The sequence below is a fragment of the Ursus americanus genome, chromosome 5 (genome assembly GCF_024610735.1).
Source record: "Ursus americanus isolate L20-20 chromosome 5, mUrsAme1.1.p, whole genome shotgun sequence".
In the NCBI taxonomy this organism is placed as follows: domain Eukaryota; kingdom Metazoa; phylum Chordata; class Mammalia; order Carnivora; family Ursidae; genus Ursus; species Ursus americanus.
The window spans coordinates 53077718-53098906 of record NC_142131.1 but is presented as its reverse complement, the minus strand read 5'-3'; the positions used below and the strand labels follow the sequence as shown (position 1 = coordinate 53098906).

Sequence of the window (21189 nt, the reverse complement as noted above, 5' to 3'; positions counted from 1 at the left end):
GATATTTTGTTCTTGTATTGATTCCACATTGAGGCAGGCTTTTAAAATTTTTGAGAGGGTAGGAGAAAGGATATATTAGAGTTGAGTGCTTTTTGGCATATCTAACTGTATTCAAATCATCTGTGTATATAGTTAGGTATAATTACAACTCATTCTGGGAAACTTAAGATTTTTCCCACAAGTGTTGTAGATATTTAAAATTTGATCCTTTTATTATTCATTTATTTATTTTTAAGTTTTATTTATTTAAGTAATCTCTGCATCCCACATGGAGCTTAAACTCATGACCCTGAGATCAAGAGTTGCACATTCCTCTGACTGCACATTTTAGGGCCAGCCACCCCTAAAATTTGATCTTTTGGGTCAGAACTTAAATATAAAGTGCCTAAAACTAACTTGAAAATTGAAGTGATCATCACAAGAAAAAAAATTATAACTGTGAAGTGATGGGTGTTAATTAAACTTTCTGTGGTGGTCATTTTCACAGTACATACATATACGAAATCATTATGTTGTACCCCTTAAACTCATACAGTGTTGTATGTCAGTTATATCTTAATGAAACTGGAAAAAATAAATAAAATTTTAAAAAAGAATTCAAGCGAATTCTGACGAAAATGTGTCATGTGAGATTCTCAGTGAATATCATTCTTCCAGTTTGAAAGAGCATAGAAGATAGACACTGTGGCGAGGGACAGGACAAAAGAATTGTAATTACACAGAATTAATATTCTAAAAATTACATTTATATAGTGTTTTATTATTTTCAAATTATTTTACCTTATTTCATCGTTTCAGTAGCGCTGTAGGATAGGTGGGGCAGGTATTATCTTTGTTTATTGAGGAAGAAATGGAACATCAGAAAGGTGGAAAGTGACGTGCCTAACGTCACACATAGTGCCTGGTGAAACTGATAGTTCAACCTCATTCTCCTGATCTGTAGTACAATATTCTTTCCATTATGTCATGTTGCCTAACTGAAATTTGAATTTACATGCATTTTAAGATGTAGGAGAATTAAACTGAAGAAATTGTCTTATGAATTTTAATTTTTAGAGAGAAGTTATAAGCCCTTTGAAGGCTAGGGACATGTCTCTATTTTGTGTTTTTTTCCAAACTTGATTCTTCCCACGCAGTTGGGAATGTGCTGTCTTGTGTATGTGATACTAATATTACTGACATCCAGGATGACATTGCTACTGGGTCTCTATCTTTCTAGTGGAGGTGACCCGGTAGACCATGAGCAGTCTGTCATATTTTACATGGTCTTATTCAAATCTATCCCCAGTTGTTCTTTCTAGCCTAAAGCCATAGTTGTACTCTAGGTTCTTTATGGTTTTTTAAAAAAATTTGAAATAAATTTACATACCATAAAATTTAGCATTTTAAAGTGTACAATTCATTGGTCTTTAGTATATTTACAAGATTATGCAGCATTCACCACTATCTAATTCCAGACATTTTCATCATTCCAGAAAGAAACTTTAGACCCATTAATAGTCACTCCCATCTCTCCCTCTCTGACTCTCCACGTAACCACAAAGTTACTTTCTGTCTCCATGCTAGACATTTCGTGTAAGTGGAATCATACAATAATTGACTTCTTTCTGGCTTCGTGCACTAAGCATAATATTTGCATGGTTTGTTTATGCTATGGCATGTGTCAGTACTTATTCCTTTTAACGGTGGAATAATGTTCCATTTTTTGGATATACCACATTTTGTTTATCCATTTACCAGCTGATGGACATTTGTGGGGGGTTTTCTATTTTTTGTCCATTATGCATAATATAGCAATGAACTTCTGGATACAGATTTTTGTATGGACATGTTTTAAATCCTTTTATGCACATAGAAGTGAAATTTCTGGGTCATATGTTTATTCAGTGTTCAATTTTTGGAGAACTGCAAAGTTGTTTCCTACAGTGGCTGTGTCATTTATAGTTCCACCAACAGTATATGAAGGACCTTATATTTTTTTTTAGAGTGAACCACTCATCGCTTTTCAAATGCATCTTCAAGCCCCTTTTTTATTTCATTCCCTTTTGCTTCTATCCCCATGTCTGACTAGCTCGTGAAATTCTGTGCGTCCTTCAAAGTCTAACCTAAATGCTGCTGTTTGTGCAAAGTCTTGGATTACTGGGGCTGGAAGCAAGTTCTCTCTCTTTAATGCATGTAGTTGTACCATTTATTTCTCTTTGAGGCATTTTGTAATAGTCATTTTGCCTTTGACTTATATCTTCTACCACATTTTTGTACTGTCAAGATGCTTTATATAAAACAGGACTTCAGGGCACCTGGGTGGCTCAGTCGGTTAAGCGTCTGCTTTCGGCTCAGGCCATGATCCCAGGGTCCTGGGATCGAGCCACACATCAGGCTCCCTGTTCAGTGGGGAGTTTGCTTTTCCCTCTCCCTCTGCCCCTCCCCCCTGTTCATTCCCTCTCTCTCCCCCCCCCCCTCGCATGCTTTCTTTCTCAAATAAATAAATAAAATCTTAAAAAAAAAAAAAACAGGACTTCAGTAAATATTGGGAAAATGCGTAACAGAGGATAGAGAACCCTTAACTTGGATTTTTAAAATGTTACATGGTACGAATCTGTATTTGTCTCCATATTATGTGTAATACCACTTTAGACCAATGCTTTTTATAAAATAGAAATGTTAATTTCTCTTTTTTTTAATTAAAAAAATTTTTTTTTAAGATTTTATTTATTTATTCGACAGAGATAGAGACAGCCAGCGAGAGAGGGAACACAAGCAGGGGGAGTGGGAGAGGAAGAAGCAGGCTCATAGCGGAAGAGCCTGATGTGGGGCTCGATCCCATAACGCCTGGATCACGCCCTGAGCCGAAGGCAGACGCCCAACTGCTGTGCCACCCAGGCGCCCCTCTTTTTTTTTTTTAAGATTTTATTTACTAATTTGTCAGAGAGAGAGAGAGAGAAAGAAGCAGGCTTCCCACTGAGCAGGGAGCCTGATGTGGGACTCGATCCCAGGACCCTGGGATCATGACCTAAGCCGAAGGCAGTTGCTTAACTGACCGAGCCACCAAGGTGTCCCAGAAATGTTAATTTCTAAATACCATTTGTAATAAAAAATTCCAGAGTTTGGCATGATGATTTTATCTATCCTCACAACTGGCAAGTATATGGACCTGCAAATACCTAATAATTTCTTGGGCCTGTGAAGAGGTTTTTATTGTACAAGCAGTTATCTTTTCATATCATTTAACAACTGATAGGGTACATTTATCTACTGGCATGGATCTAGAATGGCATCTTTGTCTGTAATCACATATTGAAGACGCTCTATTGTAGCATAGTAACGTGGCTCAGTGTTATTAGATGTGAAGTTAAAGGTTTATTTTGTAAAATTTTAGTACCTCACTAGGTAATAAAATGTATCCAAATCATTTTAACTTTACAGTCTTTCTTAGGATATTTATTTGGTGGCCATTATGAAACTGATGACAAGCTAACCAAATATGTCAAATAATGTAGTCCAAATACTGTGGCCCTCCAAGGTAGCATTGCCTAGTAGTTAAGAGCATAGACTGTGTAGCTATGTGGCAGGGTTTGAAACCTGTCTTTGTCATTTATTAGCTGTGTGGCAGTGGAGAAGTACTTAACCTTTCTGTTCCTTTTTTTCTATCTGTCTGCAAATACGTTAACCTCCCTGGTTATATGTATTTACATATTGTAGACATGTCTAGGTACATAAGTATATACTCATGATTATATACTTGATAGTCATGTTCATGTTTACATATATATATATACTTTTATATATATATATATATACTTTTAGCAAAGTAAAGATTATATTGTTTTAAATCTTGTGATTTTCACTTCACTTTATGACTGCTTTCTCATGTCACCAAATTTGCTTCAGAAACCTTGTTTTTAATGACGGCATGGTAGTCCATCCTGTGAATGGACACAATGTATTTACCAAATTACCAATTGTAGTTTTTTTCCTCTCATTTTTGGAATTTGAATTAATGTGCAGTGACCATCCTTGGATATTTTTGTCTTGCTTTCAGATGCTTTTTTAAGGATAGATTCCTTAAAATGGAATTACTGAATCAAAGGGCATGAGCCTTTGAAAGCATTTTGATACACATTTCCAAATCGCTTCCCAGAAAGACTGTACATATTTTGTTAAGAAAATTCATTTAGATGGGGTGCCTGGGTGGCTCAGCTGTTAAGCATCTGCCTTCGGCTCAGGTCATGATCCCAGGGTCCTGGGATCCAGCCTTGCATTGGGCTCCCTGCTCAGCAGGAAGCCTGCTTCTGCCTCTCACACTCCCCTTGCTTGCGTTCCCTCTCTCGCTATCTCTCTCTGTCAAATAAATAAAGTCTTTTTAAAATTTTTCATTTAGAATTAAGTTGATTTGAAATTAGAGGGTTACATATTTATTTTCATAAGTTGCTTTTGTTTATACCATTCATTCATTTCGACAAATACGGATTCAGTACCTACTGTATATGAGATATTCTTAGGCCCAGAGGACAGAGCAGTGAACAAACATGTGTGGTTCCTAACTTCATGGAGCTTTCTTGTCTATAGGGCTCCAGGTATTTGGCAGTGTATTAAATCTTATTTTCTTTTAAGAATCAGAATTTAATGAATTGATTACAAGAGAGGAAAAGCTGGCCCTTAATGACCTATCAATGCTATCTGGTCTTTTTACTGTCTAGTCCTGTTTACATCTTCCCAGGGACTATATTCATGTACTTGTTTCATTTAAAAAAAAAGCACAAACAAAAGCTGCTTTTCAAGCTCTGTGCTAGGCACAGAAAGTACAGTGTTCTTCAGGAAACTTGAATCTGGTGTGTCTGAGTTATACTGTAGTCATGTCTGAAGATAAGCAGATAGGAGGCTCCCTTAAAGTCCCTTCCCACAGCCCCATATTTCTACAGTAATTTATCTGCTTATACTTAAATTCCAAACCAGAAATCATATTATCTTAAATTACAGTTATTCTAACAATATTGAGATCAGTTTCATGGATATTGCATTTTTAATTCGTAAACAGGTCGAATCATTTATTTTGGACCAAGAAGATCTGGATAACCCAGTACTTAAAACAACATCAGAGATATTCTTATCAAGTACTGCAGAAGGAGCAGACTTACGTACTGTGGATCCAGAGACACAGGCACGATTAGAAGCATTGCTGGAAGCAGCAGGTAATTTATTTCTTATTTTCTTATTTTCATTTCTTTAAAAGTCTAGATCTCTGTACAAAGCTGTATAAGATTACCCAAAAATTACCTGACATTATATGAAATTTGAACTCTTAAGGTGTATTATATATTTTTATTTCCTAAAGAAATTGTTCACGTTTTATATTTTTAAAATTCTTGGTTAAAAGTTTTCAATGGATGATTCTAGGGCTCAACACTTTTTAAGGTCTTAGATAATCAGCCAGTTATCAACGAAAACTTACCAATTACATTATAAATGTGGGAGATATATTTGGTTCATCAAATTATGAATCTTTGATTGTAACTGATTTAGGGTATTCTGCATGTGATTATTTACTTATTCGCGTTCATCTGTGGGTAACTTAATTATAAATTGCTATTTTTTTTTCTTAGGATACTGTTAAATAAAAATTGAATGCAAAGTTAGACTGAAATATACCAAGCTGTATACCAACTTCTTTTTTTTTTTTTTTTAAGATTTTATTTATTTGGGGGAGAGCAAGAGAACGGGGGAGGGTCAGAGGGAGAAGCGGGCTCCCTGCTGAGCAGAGAGCCCAATGTGGGACTCGATCCTGGGACTCCAGGATCATGACCTGAGCTGAAGGCAGATGCTTAACCGACTGAGCACCCCTCAGGCACCCCTGTATACCAACTTCTTGTTCTATGGTAACATAAGAGAAAAATCTGTGATAAGCATGCTTTCTCAGTAATATATACTCATCACTATTTTATATTGTACAACCTGCATGTAATTTGTTGTACCAAGTTTCCGTTCCACTATAATGAAAGCCTTTTATCAGCTAAAATTGTTTTAAGAAGAAAGTTAACTTTTTCTAGTCTTTGTATATTGCTTTTCTCTTTTTCTTATATTGCTTTTGAGATATGTTCACTTTGTATGACACTCCTTTTAGTTACTTATCTAGCATAAATATATGTGCATATTAAATACCTGTAAGAATTTATTTTTAAGTTTTTTTAAGATTTATCTATTTATTTATTTGAGAGAGAGAAAGAGCACAAGCAGAGGAAAGGGCAGAGGGAGAGGAAGAAGCAGACTCCCCGCTGAGCAGGGAGCCCCTCTCAGGGTCCTGGGATTGAGTCCCACATCAGGCTAGCCTACTTCTCCCTCTGCCTGCCACTCCCCCTGCTTGTCCTCACTCTCTCCCTCTGACAAATAAATAAATAAAATCTGAAAAAAAAAGTATAGAAAATTTCATTCAGTTTCTGGGTACATTTTTTAATTTTTAATTTTTTTAATGTTTATTTATTTAAGTAACCTCTACACCCAATGTGGGGCTCAAACTCACAATGCGGAGATCAAGAGTCACATGCTGTTCTGACTGAGCCAGCTGGGTGCCCCCAGTTTCTGAGTACCTTAATAAACATGATATTAAAGATAGGTATTCAGAAAAATCACAGCAACCTTTTAGCACATTTCATATTGACTGAAGAAAAACAGTATTACATTTGACCAAATAATGACTAGGACAAATAAGAGTTAAAATAAATTGAGCATTTTTATATTATTCTTGGAAAGACAGACGTTACATTAAGAATGAGCTTACTTGATAGCATCTTGTTATTCCTTTAACTTTGTCTTGTTATGGAAAATATGGGTATAATTTATAGCAGATTGACTTTTAGTCTACCTACTGTGTCTTTTTGGAACTGATAGAAACTTAAAATTAGACACAACAAAATAAGACTGTTTAAACTAAGGCAGAACTAGTAATTTTTTAAAGAAACGTAATAAAGATCACATTAGTAATAACATTGAATGACCCTTCCTTCGATCCTGGATTTCCAGCGCGACTCCTACTTGTGATATCGGAACATACTGTGTAAGATTCCTGAACTGGCAGTGCCATGACCACCCTCTAATTTTGGGTTTTTTGTTTGTTTGTTTGTTTGTTTTGCTTTGTTTTGTTTTTGCTTTGCTTTGGAACCTTAAATTATTTTGCTTAGAGCAAAGAGAAATGTGGAGAAAAGACATCTCTCTTCTCCAAGTCTTCTCTGCTTTCCTTTTCTTCCTCAGATCAAGTTTCGCTTACTGGTGGTAGTACATTTTTGCTCTCTGATTTAGGCTCACACTTCACTTATGTTGTGAGTATTACTCCTTAATCCCTAATTAAGGGTTTTAAACTCATTTTTCTTTTTTTTTCTGGGCATCTCCTGATTCTCATTCAGGGCTGTTTTCTGGTACATTTAACATTTTTCTTTCCCTATTTTCTTCTCTTTTTGTTCTTAGTAAGTCTGGGATAAGCAGCAAGATACCTTAGAATTGCTTGTTTTTCATACCTATATTGATAGAAAGAAAATAAACCTTGAAAATAATGATTATCTGCCTTCCAGGAGGTGTCAAAAACTATTGAATTCTTAAATTTTGTGTATTTTGACAGTTTAAACTCCATACATGGTTGGATAGAATGTTCTGTCTAAAGAAATTGTCAGATATATTTTAAGATTTATTTATTTATTTGAGAGAGAGAGAGAGATGGAAAGAGAAGGAGAGAGCATGACTTGGGGGAGGGGCGGAGGGAGAGAATCTCAAACAGACTCCCCACTGAACGCAGAGCCCAATGCTGGGCTTGATTTCACAGCCCATGGGATCATGACCTGACCCGAAATCACCAGTTGGATGCTTAAGCGACAGCTACCCAGGGCCCCTGTCAGATGTATTTCAAAATGATGTGCTCCTTTCTAAGACCTGTGCAAGTTGACTATTGGATGAATATTTTCTTTTTGTGCTTCAGTATTTTCATTTGCTTTTTTGGATGTTGTGATTGAGGAATTTTTAGATTCTTTATTTTTTTAGTAAATCTGTACACCCAACATGGGGCTCAAACTCATGACCTTGAGATCCAGAGTCACACGCTCTTCCATCTGAGCCAGCTAGGTGCCCCTAGACTCTGTTTTTAATTACGAAAACATATTAGGGATTACTAGGCTTCTTAAGGAAGATAGAATTCTTGACACTATTTTAACTGAAAAAAATTTTCTTTAAAATTTTTTGATATTCTTAGAGAAAATTAAGGACTAAAATTATTTCAGGGGTACTTGGCTAGCTCAGTTGGAAGAACGTGTGACTCGTGATCTGAAGATCGTGAGTTTGAACTCCATGTTGGGTGTAGAGACATTTAAGTAAGTAAACTTTAGGAAGAAAATTAAAGCTATTTCAAGAAGAATTTTAAAATTATTTTCTAAAGTATGAATGTAATACAATTAGAAATAGCTAAAGCAATATGAAATGTATTAAGTAGATAATAAAACCTTCCCACTGTCAAGGTTTACATATACTTCCAGACTTTTTCCTTTGTAGCTTTATAAATACGTGTATATGTTTAAATATACGTAACTTTTAAAGTAATGAAGTGGGGTCATATTACACATAATATAACTTCCTTTTTTTTTTTTTTTTTACTTTATTATGAGTGTCCTTCTATAATATGGTATGTCTATCTTTCTCCTTTATCTATCTATTTATTTATGTTTATTTATTTTTTTAGAGTGGGGGAGGCAGGGGGCACAGCGAGAGGGAGAGAGAGAATCTCAGGCAGGCTCCACACCCAGCACAGAGCCCAGCATGGGGACCTGGAGATCATGACTCAAGGAAACCAAGAGTTGGACGCTCAACCGACTGAGCCACCCAGGCAGCCCTATCTTTCTCCTTCTTTAAAGGATAAGATAATATTCTGTTGCTTAGATATACCATCATTTATTTTACCAGTTCCTTATTGAGAGATGTTTAGATTATTTCCTATTTTCCAATATCACAAATAATGCTGTAGTTTATATTCATATGTAGCTTTTCTTATTTGTATCTTTAAAGGATAAATTATTCAAAAGTGGTACCACTGTGTCAAAGGATGTTTACATATAAAATTTTGATAACTTGCCAAATTTGCCCTGACCCTGCCAACTTTGTACCAGTATACATTCCTATCAACAGTTTCAGAGGGCCTTACTTCTCAATTTTTTTTGTCAGTTTCATAGTTTGTGTTCCTTTAATATCAGTAAGTTGCATCATACGTTTTATAAATGATAAGTTTATTGGGTATTGATATTTTCAGTTTTTATTTTGCCTTAATTTTATGTTGTGCTTAATTATATAGAAATTTCTACCAAAATTAGAAATGGTTCATAGCACATGTATTAATCTTCTATTTCGTGGCTTTTGGAATTTGTCTCATGCTTAGAAAAGTCTCCCCTACGTCCGCATTAGAAAAATACTGCATTGTATAATAGTACTTTTCAGGTGTTTGTTTGTTTGTTTTACATTTAAATCTTCAGTCTATCTGGTATTTATTTTTGTGAATGCTGTGAATTAGAGATTTTACTTAATTTTCAAATGGCAACCAATTTCTGAACAGTGTTTTTGAAATAAGCCCTCCCATCTCCTTTGATTTGAAATTTCACATCTATCACACATTGAATTCACAAATGATCTAGGGTCTTTTTTTTTGGTTTCTATTGTATATCCTTGATATAATTTATCTGTTTCTGTGTAAGTATCATACTGTTATAATTTGCTGGCATCATAATACATTTTAAATCTTATTGGGCATGTTTTCCCTTCTTGTTTTTCTTGTTGTTCTCCAAAACTTTATTGAGTGTTTTTCTCTCATTTTCAGCAGTGATCAGGCAGTGAAATTATCATTGAAATTTTCTGTTACAGTTGTCACTGATTCCTCATTGAGGAGGAATCTAGAGAAAAAGTTTCACTGGCAACTTAGACATCTAATAATCCTACTAGACTGAGCTCTGTAAGGACAGGAACTATGCCTTATCCCTTTTTGTCTCTCTAGTGCCATGTATATCATAAGCACATAATAAATATTAGAATGAATTTATTTTAATTTACACTGTTACCCTAGAAGATGATTCTAGGTGGCTATCAACCAAAGGGAGAAACTGTTGGGTTGTTTGTTGTATGAGTGCTGAATACCCACTTCATTACCCCTGAAAATAGTATAAATATGATCTTCTACTAGAGATCTTATAGTATGACTGTATATTTTGAAAGAACTTTCATTCGTTTACCTCAATGTGCATCATGTTAAGTTACATTTGGAGTTAGGTATGGGACAAATTAATATTATGGGCCTTGTAAAGACGTGGTATGTGATGGCCTTTTGACATTAGTGGCAAAATTGATATCAATCTTACATTCTGATTGTCAGCCTGATCTATGGAGACTATGCTGTTTTTACCCTAGATAATAGTATCTAGCAATGTAATTACAATTTGCACTTTTTTGCTTTTTCTTCCCCTGTACTACCTGATTGATTGACACACACTGAAGGAATTGGCAAATTGTCGACTGCTGATGGTAAAGCTTTTGCAGATCCTGAGGTACTCCGGAGATTGACATCCTCAGTAAGTTGTGCATTAGACGAAGCTGCTGCTGCACTGACACGGATGAGAGCAGAAAACAGCCACAATGCAGGACAAGTAGACACGTATGTGTATAACGACTTTTTCTGGGTATCAAACATTTTCTTCAGTGGAATTGGGGAAGTAGCAACTTTTGTTTAATTCTGTCTTTTGGAGGGGATTATAACTTTAGCTAAACATATATTAGAATGGATATTGTATTTTAAATGGATATATAAATGTATATATGTTACACAGACATTAAAATAGATACTATATTTTTATTCTTGCTTCATTGAGCATTCCTGTGGCATGCACTATACTAGACTCTGTAAGAAATCCAGAGTGAGTAAGATCTTATTTCTCTTTTTAAGGAAGTTACTTGTTCTAAAGATTATAGTAGTAAACTCTAAGCTGACTGCTTGAGTAAATAATAAATGAAATGGGTTGCTAATTCAGTAATCCAGGTGTATGCTACTCGGATACGGTCCCTAACTAGCAGCATCAGCATCACCTTAGAGCTTGTTAGAAATGCAGAATCCCAGACCTCATCTCAGAACTACTGAATCAGATTCTGCATTTTAACAAGAAACATGGGTGATTTCTATGCACATTAAAGTTTGAGATTTATTGATTGTGTTAAAAATTGTGCAGCAAAATATTTACATAGACTACACCTTCTGTTACCAAATAAAATTTTAAGCCATGGAATTATATCCCAAATACCTTTGGGAATTATTGCATTGGTAGAGTTTAAAAACTTGTGCATCTAATACTTTTTAAAACTTTATTTAAAAATTAATATGACAATATGTTAGAACATTTTGAAAAATAAAAGTGACAGCTGTTTTCATATTCAATTTATTACCTTTCTGGCTTGGTGCGAACATGAATAATTAGTATTACAAACACACAAAATGTTCATACCATTTTTTTTCCTTACTGTGTCAACATTTTTCTGTGTATGACTCTTTGTATTTAATACAATTTATTATCATAGGATTCTGAGTCTTTCTTTGTTGGCTAATTGTTGATGGTTTTGTTTTCAGTCGTAGTCTGGCAGAAGCTTGTTCAGATGGGGATGTGAATGCTGTTCGTAAATTGCTAGATGAAGGCAGAAGTGTAAATGAACATACAGAAGAAGGAGAAAGTCTGCTGTGTTTGGCCTGTTCAGCAGGGTATTATGAATTAGCACAAGTAAGCAGAAATTATCTCAAGGGATTGAAATTATGGAAAGATTTTGATGTTTTATTTTTATTACTAATTAAAGAAATGATCATTAGAGGCCAAATTCCTTCCTTTTGGGCAGTAGGTGAAATAGAAACTGGTACATAATTAATTTTGTTGCCTACATGTAACTGGGCATGGTGCATTTTTCTGCCATTTACTCAAAACTGTTCTAATGAATAAGAAACACATAAAAGTAATAGTAATATTTCAACTCGTCTTTACAAATAATATGCAGCTATAATGGAAAGTAGTGGTTTATTGTCATTTTATCCAGATTACCTCAATTCTTTTAATTTTTTCTGTCTGTTATACCAATATTGGGAAATAATCATCTGTTTACCAGTTAGTTTCTGTCTTGGGAGCATAGTTTTGCTGTTTTCTTCCTAGATAATCCCAAGCATAACACAAATTCTTTGATAAGAGCAGTTAACATTTTATGTTGCATTTATTTCTCTAGAAATACTATCAATCATGAGAACTGACAGTTTCTATCTTTGTGCAATGTGTTTTAAAGGTATTGCTTGCTATGCATGCTAATGTTGAAGATCGAGGGAATAAAGGAGACATAACTCCCCTAATGGCAGCATCCAGTGGAGGTTATTTAGATATTGTGAAATTATTACTTCTTCATGATGCAGATGTCAACTCCCAGTCAGCAACAGGTAAGTAGAAAATTGTGTGTTAGGGGCACCTGGGTGGCTCAGTCCTTAAGCGTCTGCCTTCGGCTCAGGGCGTGATCCCAGGGGCCTGGGATTGAGCCCCGCATCAGGCTCCTCCACTGGGAGCCTGCTTCTTCCTCTCTCACTCCCTCTGCTTGTGTTTCCTCTCTCGCTGGCTGTCTCTCTCTGTCAACTAAATAAATAAAATCTTAAAAAAAAAAAAAGAAAGAAAAGAAAATTGTGTGTTAATTTGAGGAAAATAAATTGATATAATTAATTATAACCTAAGAGATAAAAATGTGATTTCTTACAACTGGAAAATCAGTTGTAAACCTACAGAAAAATCTTAGCCTTTGTTTAGAAACTCTGAATAAAATATAAATTAATTTGGTATCTTCAAAAGACTGAGATTCTATTTCGCTAAGATTGACGGTTTTTCTGCTAGAGACAGTTTCTTTTTGCCAAAATGATATGTAATATATAAAGAGGCAAAATTATAAACTGTATATCATACAGTTCTTTATCTCATTTAAATCCAACTGCCTTAACTTTAGATTATAGATTAACCTGCAAGTATTTACCCTGTGGCGTTTTTCATGTCAGGTGTACTGAATGCATTTACTAAGCTATTCTAGTAAGAGTTATTCTTTTAGTTGTTTATACTTCCCAGACACATAGATAGGAGGAGCCTTGGTCATGTCTCTTGAATTATAGGTACAGTTTTAGTAGTAAGATTACTTGGATTTAGTGAGGCAACAACATGATTTTTAAAAATTTACATAATGAAAGCGTATCATTGTTCCATACCATTTAGTGAATGTTAAATATAAATGAGCAAGACTTCCTAGAAGGGATTGTAGACTATTTTGCTGACCACTTTGTCTTAGTTGTAATGATAGTAACATGCATATGTGTAAAATGTTCAAACAGTTGAATTCTGAACACATTAGATTCTGGAATGTTACTTTTTTTGCTGAATCTTTAAAATAATCATCTTCAGTGCCATACTGAAATAGTTAAACAATCTCCCTTACCTCCTCTAATAAATAAAAATCCTCAAAACAAAATCAGGAAAGAAATAAGTGGCAAACCAAAGGATAGTGACCTTTTAAAGAAATTTTTCTTTTGAAGGAGTTATGGTGAGGGGGATTTGTATCTTCCTACTTTATTAGCTTGTCAAATAAGATGAAGTGTCATCTTGAAAAATCCCGTTCAGTATATTTTTATTTAAAATATTCTAATGTATCATTCAAAACTATTCCTTTTTTTTCAATACTGTACAGCCTAGAAATCCTCAGCATTTTCTTTCTATGTGTATTCATTTCTTAATTTTCTTTTACCTTTCCTTTATCTGTGCAGATTTATTCGTAAGACTATTCATTGTTTTAGGTACATTTTCCTTCTGACACATACCTTTAATCTAGTAGGAAAATAAGTAAATTGGCTTGTTTATAACAAATCTTTTGTTTATTTTTTTAGAAGATTTTATTTATTTATTTATTTATTTGAGACAAAGAGAGGGAGAGAACGGGGGGGGGGGTTGGGCAGAGGGAGAGAGAGAGAAGCAGATTCCCCCTGAGCGGGAAGCCCAGCGTGGGGCTCCATCCCAGGACCTGGAGATCATTACCTGAGCCAAAGGCAGACAGCTGAGCCACCCAGGCCCCCCTATAATAAATCTTTTAATTAGTAAGAAAATTAAGATGATGCTTCTAACCAGTAGAACAAAAGAACATGAGATGATGGTTCTAGTGGTTTATGTAAGGGAATTGAAGAGGTAGAACTAGAGCATAGCATAGTTATAATTGTATCGATTTTATCATAATTCTGTATATCTTTTTATTCTTCGTTAGGAAATACTGCACTAACTTATGCCTGTGCTGGAGGATTTGTTGACATTGTGAAAGTGCTACTTAATGAAGGTGCAAATATAGAAGATCATAATGAAAATGGACATACCCCCTTAATGGAAGCTGCCAGTGCAGGTCATGTGGAAGTTGCAAGAGTTCTTCTGGATCATGGGGCAGGCATCAACACTCATTCTAATGAATTCAAAGAAAGTGCTCTTACCCTTGCATGCTACAAAGGTACTCTCTCTATATATGAATATTTACAATGTTTTTCATAACAGCTTTGAATATTTAAATATTTGAGTATTGAGTATTTGAATTAATTTTATATTACTTATGTTTTCCCTGTGCTGTCAAATTATGTAACTTGTAAGAGATGATATAGAAAGTCCATTTTAGCCTGTACTTCATGAAGTATGATTTCACAGTGTATGTTTCTTTATTATTTTAATTCAGATTTATTCAGGTAGCTATGAAGTCAATGAAAACTCGTAGCACAGATTTAGAGGGTTTCCATTATTTAATAACTTTTGTTTTATATGATTTTTCCAATCTTTATTTCAAAAATAATGCACACTCAAATAATAGTAATAATCACAGTTGATACAGAAAACCTCAAAAACACAGAAAAGCATAAGGAAAAGAAATTTTACAGTGACATGTATTATTACCACCTAAAGATTTAAGCATGTAAGCAATATTTTAATATATTTATTTCCAGTGTTTTTTAAGCATATATATAAACATGTGTGTGTATATATATATATATTTAAACTAAACAAGCATACTTAACTGTTTTGTAGTCTGCTTATTTTATTTAGCAATATATCATGAACATTTCCCATCTCAATAAGTATTTTTGTAACACAACTTTTGATGGCCACGTAGTATTTCACTATTTCAGTTAGGAGTGGGTATGGCTGCATGTGTCATGAAACCTAAATTAATAATGATTTAAACAAAAGAGAAGCTTTTTTTTCTTTTTTTTTTTACATAAATCAAGTCCAAGGGTATAGGCTGTCTAGAGCTAGTATAGCTGTTCCGCTGCTATCAAGATCTCAGAATTCTGTTTTTCTGTTCTACCTTCCTACTCTGCTTTCTATCCTCAAAGTTACCTGTAATCCAAGATGGTAGCTAGAGCCCCAGCAATCTATATTGTAGGAAGGATGAAGAGGGAAAGGGCAAAATGGGGAGTGCCTTTCAAATCAGTAAGCTACCTTTAAGGAATCTTCTTAGAAGTTACGCCTTACAGCTCCCACTTACATCTCATTGGCTACACATAGCTAGGAAAGCTGGGAAATGTAGTCTTTTAAAGGTCAGGCATGTTGCCACTCAGATAAAAATCAGATTTCTGTTATTAAGGAAGACTGAAAGAGTGGGTATTGAGTAGAGAACTAGTAGTCTCTGCAAATACATCAAATGGATGCACCATAATTGTCTATTGTTGGACACTTGAATTGTTCCCAGTTTTCACTATTATTAAAAACACTGTAATAACATCCTTGTGCAGACATCTTTGCCTAATCTCTGATTATTTCCTTAGGATAAATTCCTGGAAGTGGAATTGCTGGGTCAAAGGGTATGGACATTTTTAAGGCTTTTGATACAAATTGCCAAATTGCCTTCTAGAAAGGTTGAACCAATTTACACTCCCACCAGCAGTGTTTGAGAGTGCCCTTTATCCCACCCTACACCCTCACCAACACTGGGTATTATCATTCTCTTTAATATTTGCCATTTTGATAGTAAAAATGGTGTCTCATTTTAATTTGCATTTGTTTAATAGGAAGGTTTAATATTTTTTTCTGTTTAATATTCATTTACATTTCTTTTTTAATAACCATTTCATGTCCTTCATCCATTTTTCTACTGGAGTGTTTGTCTTTTTCTTACTATTAAGGCTTTTTATATATTAAATGTATCCAGAGGGTTGAAATTATTTTGAATGGAGTTTTCTGTGCCTGTTCATTGCCACAGTGAGTTTATGGTCATTATTTTAATGCTGTTTTTATGAGAAATATGATCCAAACATATTTTACCTGACATTCTATTTGATTTCAGCGTTTTGATTTGATAGTTTGATAAATAGTTTATATAGATTAAATCAAAGAATAAGTATTATTGCTTTACTTAACTTGAGTTATGTGCTTTCTACTAATTCAGCCTTTATAACCTAGATACCTTGATGAGAGTGTGCCTATTATTTTGGATTAGCTTTGTAAAACTGTCACTCCTTTATCGAATGAAAAATAAGTTCTCATAAATTTTTGTATAGATACCTGAAAGAAAATGATTCCCCATTTTAATGCTTATGTATTAAATTAATACTCAATTCTTTAGAAATACAGTTTGAAAAAATTTATGTTCTTTTTTTTTTAAGGCCATTTGGATATGGTTCGCTTTCTGCTTGACGCTGGTGCAGATCAAGAGCACAAAACAGATGAGATGCACACTGCCTTAATGGAGGCTTGCATGGTAATTTTAAATTGCACTCAGTTGAGATGACATTGAAAAGCAGTGTTTTGTTTAACCTTTGTTTTTGTTTTTAAAGATTTTATTTATTTATTTGTCAACGGTGGGGGGAGGGAGAGAGAGGACAAGCAGGAAGAGCGGCAGGCAGAGGGAGAAGCAGGCTTCCCACTGAGCAGGGAGCCCAACGCAGAACTCGATCCCAGGACCCTGGGATCATGACCTGAGCCAAAGGCAGATGCTTAACCGACAGAGCCACCCAGGTGTCCCTGTTTTGTTTTTTTGAAAGAAGACTTTTTATTGCTTTTATGTACAGAAAATTCAATGGCATGCACGTAGCCCACTTTGGTGGCCAGTTCTTTAGCCTTCGTTTTTTCCATCTTGGCAATGAGAATCACTGAGTTTGGACGCAGGACCTTGCCTCCCCACTGACAGCGGATGTCATATCTGTCATTATAATTGGTCCTGATAGCTTCTGCCAGCTTAGCCAGAGCTCCTCTGTCTTCTGAGTTAACCTGTGTGAAGGCGACAGTGGTGCAGGTCTTCCTGTGGACCAGATGCCCTAGCCTGGCCTTCCTCTTGATAATGAAGTTAGGAAACCCCCATCTTATCACACAGGGCAGACAGGAAGATAACCAACTCAGTGGGATCCACATGATGTGCAGTCACTACCAGCTGAGCCTTCTTATTTTCCCCTAAGGTGGTGACATTAAGCCCATCTTAAAGGATAGGTGGGCTCTTTGTGGGGATATTCCCTTTGCCAACAGCTTTCTTCTCAGCCCATGTCAACAATCTCTCCTTCTTCTCTTGCATTATCTCTGGTGTATATTTGTGGGCCAGCTTAAGCAGTTGAGTAGCTATTTGGCGGTCTAAGGCCTGGGTGAACTGGTTAGTTGTGGGAGGCACTTTTAGGCATTTATAGAAAATAGCCTTTTGCTGCTACAGGCAGATATAGTGGCACCATTTGACAAAGCGGATGTGTTCCCTTTTGGCCTGGATATCCTGTCTAATGCCAAAATTCTTGGGCCTTTTCTTAAACAGGATTGACTACCTTCTTGGCATTTTGCTTCTTCACGATAGCAGAGGCTGGGGCCACTTTCTTCCCCTTGGCTTTCTTTCCTTTCAGCATCTTGGATGGCTGGAGGAGGCTTGTTTAACTTTTTTTTTTTAATCATTTTTTTGAAAGATTTTACTTATTTATTAGAGAGAGGGAGAGAGAGCATGAGCAGGGGTAGCGGCAGGGGAGAGGGAGAAGCAGATTCCCTGCTAGGCAGGGAGCCTGCCTCAGAGCTGGATCCCAGGACCCTGAGATCATGACCTGAACCAAAGGCAGACAGACAGTTAACCGACTGAGCCAACCAGGCGCCCCGGCTTGTTTAATTTTTGATAGTAAATCTGTCATTTTAAGAAACAGTACAAAAGGCAGGCTTGGCTCTGTCATTTCCAACCACACTGATAGACTTTTATTTTCTTCCCATTTTTTTTTATTGTGATAAAAGACACATAACAAAATTTGCCATCTTACACATTTTTCATGTATAGTTCAGTGTATTAAATACATACATAATGTTATATAACCATCATCACCATCCAGCTCCATAACTCTTTTCATCTTGTAAAACTGAAACCCTGTAACCCATTGAATAACAACTTCCCATTCCGTGTTCTCTCCAGCCCCTGGCAATCACCATTCTACTTACTATCTATGATTTTGACTACTCTATCTCATTTAAGAGTAATCATACAAAATTAATTAATTAATTAAAAGAAGAGGAATCATATAGGATTTGTCTTTTTATGACTGCCTTATTTCACTTAGCATAGTGTTCTTAGGGTTCATCCATGTTGTAGCATATGTCAGAATTTCCTTAACTTTTTTAAGGCTGTGTAATATTTCATTGTATGTATATAACACATTTTGTTTATTCAGTCATCCTTTGGTGGACACTTGGGTTGCTTCCATGTGTTAGCTATTGTGACTAGTGCTGCTGTGAACACAGGTGTACAGATACCTGTTCAAGTCCCCGCTTTCAGTTTTTTCAGGTGTATACCAAGAAGTGGTACTGCTTGATCATATGGTATTTCTATTTTTAATTTTTTGAGGAATTGCTACTGTACTGTTTTTCCACAGTAGTTTTTCCATTTTTCCATTTCCACAATGTACAAGGGTTCCAATTTCTCTGTGTTCTCACCAGCACTAGGTAGTAGCCATCCTAATGGTTGTGAGGTGGGACCTCGTTGTAGTTTTGATGTGCATTTCCCTAATGATTAGTGATGTTGAGCATCTATTCATGTGCTTATTGGCCATTTGTATATCTTCTTTGTTGAAATGTCTATTTAGATTCTTTGCCTCTTCTTGAATCAGGTTGGTTGTTTTTTGTTTTTGAGTTTTAGGAGTTCTTTATATATTTTGAATATTAATCTCTTACACCCATTATAAATATACCCAAATATTTTCTCCCGTTCCATGGGTTGCCTTTTTACTCTGTTGATAGTATCCTTTTATATATAAAATTTTTTTTAAAGATTTTATTTATTTATTCGACAGAGATAGAGATAGCCAGCAAGAGAGGGAACACAAGCAGGGGGAGTGGGAGAGGAAGAAGCAGGCTCATAGTGGAAGAGCCTGATGTGGGGCTCGATCCCATAACGCCGGGATCACGCCCTGAGCCGAAGGCAGACGCTTAACCACTGTGCCACCCAGGCGCCCCTATATATAAAATTTTTAATTTCATGAAATCCAGTTTGTTTATTTTTTCTTTTGTTGCCTGTGCCTTTGGTATCATATCCAAGAGATCATTGTTAAATCCAATGCATGAAACTTTTGTCCTGTGTTTTGTTATAAGTTTTATAGTTTTAGGTTTTTGATCCCTTTTGAGTTAATTTTTGTATATGGTCTTAGGTAAGGGTCCAACTTCATTCTTTTGCATGTGGATATACAGTTTTCCCAGTATCATGTGTTAAAAAGACTGTTGTTTCCTAATTGAATGGTCTTGACATCCTTGTCAAAAGTCATTGGCCATATATGCAAGGGTTTATTTCTGGGATCTGTCTTCTATTCCTTTTGTCTATGTCCGTCTTTATAACAGTACTAAATATTATGATTACTGTAGCTTTGTATATGTTTTGAAATCAGGAAGCGTGAGTCTTCCTGCTTTATTCTCCTTTTTCAAGATGGTTTTTGGGGTCCCTTTAGATTCCATATGAATTTTAGGATGGGCCTTTATATTTCTGCAAAAAACATCATTGGGCTTTTTTATAGGAATTACATTGAATCTGTAGATTGCTGCAAGTAATATTGACATCTTAACATTATTAAGGCTTCCAATCCATGAAAACAAAATGTGTTTCCACTTATTTGCATCTTCTTTAATTCTTCTGGCAATCTTTTGTAGTTTTCATTGTATAAGTATTTTACTTCCTTGATTAATTCCTAAATATTTTATTCTTTTTGATGCTGTTGTAAATGGAATTGTTTTTCTAATATGCTTTTCAGATTGTTCATTGTTATGTATTGAAATGCAGCTGATTTCTGTGTTAACTTTGTACCCTGCTACTTTGCTGAATTCATTTATAAGCTCTTACAATTTTTTGTGTGTGTAGTCTTGAGGTTGCCTATATATCATCTGTGAACAGAGATAATTTTACTTCTTCCTTTCCTGTTTGGATGCCTTTCCCCCTGCCTTTTCTTGCCTAATTGCTCTGGCCAGAACTTCCAGTACTATCTGATAGAAGCAGTGAAAGTGGGCATCCTTGCCTTGTTGCTGAACTTAGAAGAAAAGCTTTCAGTCTTTCACCATTGAATAGATGTTTGCTGTGGGTTTTTCATTTTTTACTTTTATTATGTTGTGGTAGTTTCCTTCTAGTCCTAATTTGTTGAGTGTCTTTATCATGAAAAGATTTTGAATTTTGTCAGATGCTTCTTTGTGTCAATGGAGAAGATACTGTGATTTTTTTCCCCTTATTCTGTTAATGTGATGTATTACATTGTTTTATGTTCTTATGTTGAACCATCCTTGAATTCCAGGAATAAATCGTCCTTGATCATGGTGTATAAACCTTTTATTTTATTTTATTTTTATTTTTTAATGATTTTTTATTATATTATGTTAGTCACCATACAGTACATCCCCGGATTCCGATGTGTATAAACCTTTTAATATGCTGCTGAATTCACTTTGCTAGTATTTTGTTGAGGATTTTAGCATTCAGTATTCATAAAAGACATTGGTCTGTACTTTTTTTGTAGTGTCTGTGGCTGACTTTGGTATCAGGGTAATGCTAGACTCACAGAGTAAGTTAAGAAGTGCTCCCTCATCTTCAATTTTTTAAGAAGTTTGGGAAGGACTGGTGTTAATTCTTTTTTAAATGTTTGGCAGAATTCACCAGAGAAACCATCAGGTC

General features: G+C 35.2%; 1 protein-coding gene, 1 non-coding gene and 1 pseudogene across 6 annotated transcripts in view; 1 reads left to right on the top strand and 2 right to left on the bottom strand.

Annotated features, from left to right (window-relative positions):
* Positions 1–21189, top strand: part of ANKHD1 (ankyrin repeat and KH domain containing 1) — a 118175-nt gene that overhangs the window by 20000 nt on the left and 76986 nt on the right. For all 5 annotated transcript variants that reach the window (XM_045794491.2, XM_045794492.2, XM_087862210.1 and 2 more), the window contains exons 2-7: positions 5036–5189; positions 10510–10666; positions 11630–11777; positions 12325–12472; positions 14320–14553; positions 16697–16791. In XM_045794491.2, the coding sequence (XP_045650447.2) occupies positions 5036–5189; positions 10510–10666; positions 11630–11777; positions 12325–12472; positions 14320–14553; positions 16697–16791 (936 nt within the window). The remainder of the gene's footprint in view (positions 1–5035; positions 5190–10509; positions 10667–11629; positions 11778–12324; positions 12473–14319; positions 14554–16696; positions 16792–21189) is intronic.
* TRNAQ-CUG (transfer RNA glutamine (anticodon CUG)) lies at positions 8033–8105 on the bottom strand. The gene has a single exon. It is a non-coding gene; the product is annotated as a tRNA-Gln (tRNA).
* LOC123790503 (large ribosomal subunit protein eL8 pseudogene) lies at positions 17083–17920 on the bottom strand (annotated as a pseudogene).